The sequence below is a fragment of the Priapulus caudatus genome, unplaced genomic scaffold (genome assembly GCF_000485595.1).
Source record: "Priapulus caudatus unplaced genomic scaffold, Priapulus_caudatus-5.0.1 Scaffold802, whole genome shotgun sequence".
Classification (NCBI taxonomy): domain Eukaryota; kingdom Metazoa; phylum Priapulida; class Priapulimorpha; order Priapulimorphida; family Priapulidae; genus Priapulus; species Priapulus caudatus.
This window is the reverse complement of record NW_014577863.1, coordinates 85454-91663: the sequence shown is the minus strand read 5'-3', so window position 1 is coordinate 91663 and position 6210 is coordinate 85454. Positions and strand designations below refer to the sequence as shown.

The following is a 6210-nucleotide window of genomic DNA, read 5'->3' as shown; positions in this document are numbered from 1 at the left end:
ACCCACACGGTGTCCACCCAGCTCAGCTTCACGCACGTGCTGGTGGACACGTGTGGGTCTTTCTTCCCTCTCCCTCTCCCTCTCTCTTCTCACCCTCTCCCTCTCGTTTTCTCTTGCCAGGCTATCAGAGTGTGGAGCACCCAGCATCGTGGTGAGCCTGAGCTCCTGGTGTGGAACCGCCCCTGGCCCTGTGGTGGGGACACGGAGCCGTGCCGGGAGATGCCCTACGCGCGGGCCCGCGTGTGCTTGGACACTAATAACTGTACTCATCCATTAATGTCAATGGGCTCTACAATAAGAGTGATAGACATCACTGTAACATATCACACGTGTTCGACTCAGGTGGGGATCCTCGTTGGTGCTCATACTGCTCTCAGCTATGAGTGTTTTAGGTATAAGTTGGACTTCTTTGCGACTTTAAGGGAAAGCCACCCAAACATCCTGAGTAGAACATTCATCTAATGCTTTTACAAATTTCCAGTACCATTTTGTGAGAAGTGGCGCTGCTGCTTAGGTTTTAGGTGTGAAATCTGGGCTCTGACTGCTCAGGGGTAGGTGGAAGTGGGTTCTCTGTTCAGGGTAGGTGTTGAGAAGTAGCTCTGCTGCTCAGGGTAGGTTTAGAGTGACTTGCTCGCAGGGTAGGGTGTTAGAAGGACTCTGCTCTGCAGGTATGTGTAAGGGAAGTGTTCTGGCTGTGCAGGGTAGGTGTTAGAAGTGGCTCTGCTGCTCAGGGTAGGTGTGAGAAGTGGCTCGTGCTGCTAGGGTAGGTCGTGAGAGTTGCTCTGCTGCTCAGGGGAGTGATGAGAAGTGGCTCGTAGTGCGTCAGGTAGGTGTAAGAGAAGTGCATCTTGTGCTAGGGTTATGTGCAGTAGATGTCCTTGTATTGGGCTTAATCAGCGTTAGGTTGTGGTGCTGTGCATTGCTCTTTGATTTAATATCTTGCTTGCATGGCTTCTTTCCCACACTACCATAGTCTTGCTTTCTTTTCCTTCAACTTGCAGTGGATGCATGCAAAAGAAGGATGATAGTGGTTACGTTTTAGGCCCATTAACAGTAGAGCTTGGAGATAAGGGTTTGATTGTGGTTACGTTCAAGATTAGAATTTTGAGATTCAGATGAAGTTTAAAGTTTAGGCTCGGGTTTCTGTTCCGAACTCATGACATTTCTCATATTATGTGCTTGTTTATTTTCTCATTGCACAGGAGAGAATATTTCCATCAAGCACAACAGACAAACCGGCATCTCTATGAGAACTGGCGTTTCCTCAGCCAACCAAAGCTCACTGTTCTTTGGCGAAGGTACAGCCCTTAACTCTTATTAATTTAGCTCAACCTTTGACATTCGTCAAGCTGAGTTATTGCCATGGGTCGTCGTACGTCCGTCTGGTCGTCTCGTTCTCCGTCTGTCCCTCCGTCACAGTTTCGCCTACGGTCAATGATTAACTCTGAACATAGGAACCGTTTGGCGTTCCCATACACATGTTTTGAACTTTGTGTGGCTTTTTATAGTTGTTACTTGGCATAGTGCCTCCCATATTAAACGTCTATTTTGGGAGCACGCCATTGAGGTACTTTTGAGCCACGGCATTTTTTGGAAAATGGGGATTGTCCATTAGTCAGTTTCAGGTTTCAACGGATTTGCTATTTTTTGCGTATGTGACATGAATAAGGCTTAGGGGTGCTGTGGTTTTTAGATATTTAGAACAACAAAATTTATGCAAATTTAGGTAGATGATTTCTTTCAGGGTCAATCATACTTAGCATATATTCTTTTATTTTCACATTTAATAGTCTGGGTGTCACACTTCGATATTAGTTGTTTTATACAAGATTTCTTTTGATATATCTTTATATGTCAAATTGGGTATTCTCTCTCCACCCTGCGTAGCTCAAAGCGCATGTCTATTTTAGGCGAGTAAGATTTACAAACATGTTGTAACGGCTCCGCATCAAACCTATTTTATTTGCGGCAATGCCATCGGTGACAAAAGGCGGTTTATAGTCGCCAGATTCTCTCTACTTGTGGGTCACACAATTAGGATTCATTTTATATCCGGATATTATTTTAAAGTACGTATTGCGATATAAGATGGCAGGTTGTTTTCTATAATGTCTGTAAGAATTTGGGATTGGCTTCAATAAAACTGACTCTTGTATATTTATGCAGAATGCTTATTGTGAGTGGAGTTGCTTTTTGTGGTGAGCTTACATTCATTTGACACTTTCCATTTTAATTCTGGTTGTCTTTCGGGGCCGCAAGAAGCAGAATTTTTTACTTTGTCCGATTTTGATTTTACTTGTCCATAAAATTCACTTTTGGAATCATGTAGTCATAAGGAATCGGTAATTTTTTAGGTTCAGTGAAGTAATCACATTACTCATGAGGTTTTCTGTAGTATTCTCGCTCTTTTTATATACGAACCATATGCCCACGTGACTTTAAAACAATCGGTGGCCCTGCACTATTACCTTTGTACCCGTGGAGTGATGCATACTCTCTCGAGTATCATAGGCAGGTCACTTAGTGGTTGGTTTACATAGAGCAATTTTTTTAGTTAGCACGTAGCTAGTGCCGCCAACAACTTGATTTTGGAATTAGATTGTACGCACGTTAACGTGTGTGGTCAAGTGTACAGTATTGTTGTACTATTTTATGTATCTAGTGTAGGAAGGTAGTTAAACCGGCTGGTTTGGGTGATCACACAGAGCCTTGTGCCTCTACCAAGGTTTGTCAATAATGTGTTGCTTAAAGCGTTTTGTTGTCTTTTAACTCTTGAGAGTTTAATATTGTCTATTTTTTGGTTTGGATTTGCATGGGTTAGGACTTTCGTAGTACTTAAGAGCAAAGTGTGTGCTTGTTAATATGCGAGTGTCCTGCTTTGTTGTTGGCATAGAGTGGGTACTGCGCATGTACGGGTGGGTGCTAGAATGGGCGGTGCTTTGACGTTGTCGTTTTGCAGTGCTGGATTCTGTTTGTCACTAAGTGTGTGCTGGGGATACGGGTTGTGTGGCCTCTATAGTCGTTGCATGAATGGTGACTCGTGCTGCAAGTTGACTGCTGAAGGGCTCTGTTTTGGCTGTGTTCTGCAGGTAGGCAGCTTCGTTGTAACTAAGTGTTGTGTGTGAAGGCGGTACATGCTTCGATCTTGCAGGTTGGGGACTCGGGGTGCAAACAACGGTGTTCTCTGAGGCTAGCTGTGTTGCTGTTATGGGCGTGTTGGCCTATCGTCGTTGAGGTTGACCGTGCTCAGAAAGAGTCAGTTGTGCTGTAAGGCTCGGGGCTTTCATATTCTGTTGTCGTTGGCAGGTCTGTCTCTTAACTCGGTAAGAACAGGATGGGGTGCGTATGAATGGCGTCTGGGCTTTCGTTGCAGGTGGTAATCGTGCACAAGCTGTTGTGCTGAGGCGTTGCTTTCGCTCGTCGTTGCAGGATGGACGATCGTGTACAAGTGTTTGTGCTGAAGGCGTCTGACTTGTCGTGCAGGTGGACTCGTAGCTACAAGTGTTAGTGCTGTAGTGGTTGGGGGCGGGGGGCGTGGGGGAGGGTGTGCCCGGCCGCCGGGTCCGGTGCGGCCCTGGTGTCTCTCTTACAGGCGGTCTCTGCTTGTTGTTGAGCAGTGGACTCTGGGCTTCAAGTGTGTGCTGAGCGTTCTGCTTGTAGTTGCAGTGGGACTCGTGTTCTTACAAGGTGTTGCTTAGCGGTTCTGCTTGTCGTTTTGCAGCGTGTGGACTCGTGCTAGCAAGGTTTGTCTGTAGGCGGTTGCCTTCCTCTCTTTACAGGCGTCTGCTTTGTTGTGCAGGGACTTCGTTTGCTACAGTGTGTTTGCGGTTAAGGCGTTAGCTGTCTATTTGCAGGTGGGACTCGTGTACCCAAAGTGGTGTAAGATCGGGTGGCGCTAGATTTCAAATAACGCCTGGGAAATAAATATTCACGATTTTTGTGAGAGTTTCAGATAATGAGTCATAGAACCCTAAAACCCTAACCTAAAATCCTAAACCCATAACTCGTAACCCGTAACGGCAAAAAAAGGGCCTTGATGCTCGACGAAACGGCTACGTACCTCCAGCCACTCGCGTTTTTTGTACTTTTGAAGGGTGTCAGGCTTTGTATGATAGACAATCCGTTCCGTCGTTCACGATAGCATATGTTGGACTCATTTCGGGCGCCAGATGTAGGATATACCGGACCGTACCAGGGGTACGTTCCGCGTACCCCGCGGGGGGACATAGACCCTCTCAGCAGTTTACTACTAGTACTAGGTACTAGTCAGATACAATAATGTAAGCCCAACCCAAGAGGATAGGGTTACAAACGTGTCCCTATCCTTTTCTGCGGAGGATGTTTTGAACGGCGTTTATGCCGGAGTTTTGAATCTCGTCGGTTTTGAGGTGGATCGTGCGGTTTTCTCAAGCTTGCGGGTGCGTTTTCAGAGACTTCATAGAACTTCCAAATCCTTCTCTCCCCCTCTCCCCCTCTCCCTCTCTCTCTCACCCTCTCTCTCTCTGCAGGCTATCAGAGCTGGTGGAGCCACCCAGCATCGTGCGTGAGCTGAGCTGGGTGGACACCGTGTGGGGACACGAGCCGCTGCCGGAAGACTGCCCCTACGCGCGGCCCGCCGTGCAGAAATACTGTCTCATGGGCGTCAAGGATAGCTTCACTGACTTCCACGTCGACTTCGGGGGAACCTCCGTGTGGTATCACGTGCTCAGGGTAGGTGTGAGAAGTGACTGCTGCTCAGGGTAGGTGTTAGAAGTGACTCTGCTCTGCAGGGTATGTGTGAGAAGTGTCTCTGCTGCGCAGGGTAGGTGTTAGAAGTGGCTCTGCTGCTCAGGGTAGGTGTTAGAAGTGACTCTGCTCTGCAGGGTAGGTGTGAGAAGTGGCTCTGCTGCTCAGGGTAGGTGTGAGAAGTGGCTCTGCTGCTCAGGGTAGGTGTGAGAAGTGGCTCTGCTGCTCAGGGTAGGTGTGAGAAGTGGCTCTGCTGCTCAGGGTAGGTGTAAGAGAAGTGGCTCTGCTGCTCAGGGTAGGTGTAAGAGGAGTGGCTCTGCTGCTCAGGGTAGGTGTAAGAGGAGTGGCTCTGCTGCTCAGGGTAGGTGTAAGAGAAGTGGCTCTGCTGCTCAGGGTGTAGGTGCAGTAGATGTCCTTGTATTGGGCTTATCAGGTTAGGTGTGGTGTGCATTGCTCTTTGATTAATCTCTTGGCTTGCATGGCTTCTTTACACACTACCTTACTCCTCTTTCCTTTCCCTTCCCTACTCTGCAGGGATGCATGCAAAAGAAGAGGATGATAGTGGTTAGGTTTTAGGCGTAGTTAACAGTAGAGCTTGGAGATAAGGGTTTTGATTGTGGTTACGTTCAAGATTAGAATTGAGATTCAGAGTGAAGTTTACAGTTAGGCTCGGGTTTTATTCCGCACCTCATGACATTTTCTCATATTTATGTGCTTGTTTATTTTCCATGCACAGGGAGAGAAGATATTTTACCTGATCAAGCCAACACAGACAAACCTGCATCTCTATGAGAACTGGGTGTCCTCAGCCAACCAAAGCTCACTGTTCTTTGGCGACCAGGTATAGCCCTCAACCCTTATTTTTTAGCTTTGGTTGTCCTGTCGGGCAACAAGAAGGAATTTTTACTTGTCCGAATTTTGATTTTACTTGAAAATTCCAAAATTCACTTGCAATCCATGAGACGGTAAGGTACATTTTTAGTTCAGTGCATATCACATTACACATGAGTTTTGCTGTCGCTCTCTCAAACCATGCCCCACGTGACTTAAACAATTGTGCACCCCCCCCCTCCCTGGGGTGCATACGATGTATCATAGCAGCACGGTGTTACTGAGCAATGTTTTTAGAACGTCCTATCGCCACGTTGATTTGATCAGTCGTACGACGTGGACAGGTCAGTTATGTGACTATTATGTTCCTAGTGTAGGAAGTATTAAACCGCTGGTTGGGGATCATCTCTATCGGCCTTGTCTCTCCAGGTGGTCTTGTGCTAAAGGCGTCTGTTCTCTCTTACAGGCGTCTGCTTGTCGTTGCAGGTGGACTCGTGCTACAAGTGTGTGCTGTAGGCGTCTGCTTGTCGTTGCAGGTGGACTCGTGCTACAAGTGTGTGCTGAAGGCGTCTGCTTGTCGTTGCAGGTGGACTCGTGCTACAAGTGTGTGCTGAAGGCGTCTGCTTGTCGTTGCAGGTGGACTCGTGCTACAAG

At 47.3% G+C, this 6210-nt stretch overlaps 1 protein-coding gene across 1 annotated transcript in view; it reads left to right on the top strand.

The window, feature by feature from the left end:
* Positions 1 to 6210, top strand: part of LOC106813631 (lysine-specific demethylase 7B-like) — a gene marked incomplete in the record, with an annotated part of 38406 nt that overhangs the window by 21564 nt on the left and 10632 nt on the right. Inside the window, 2 exon segments of the mRNA XM_014817814.1 lie at positions 4509 to 4710; positions 5462 to 5566. Of these exon segments, the coding sequence (XP_014673300.1) occupies positions 4509 to 4710; positions 5462 to 5566 (307 nt within the window).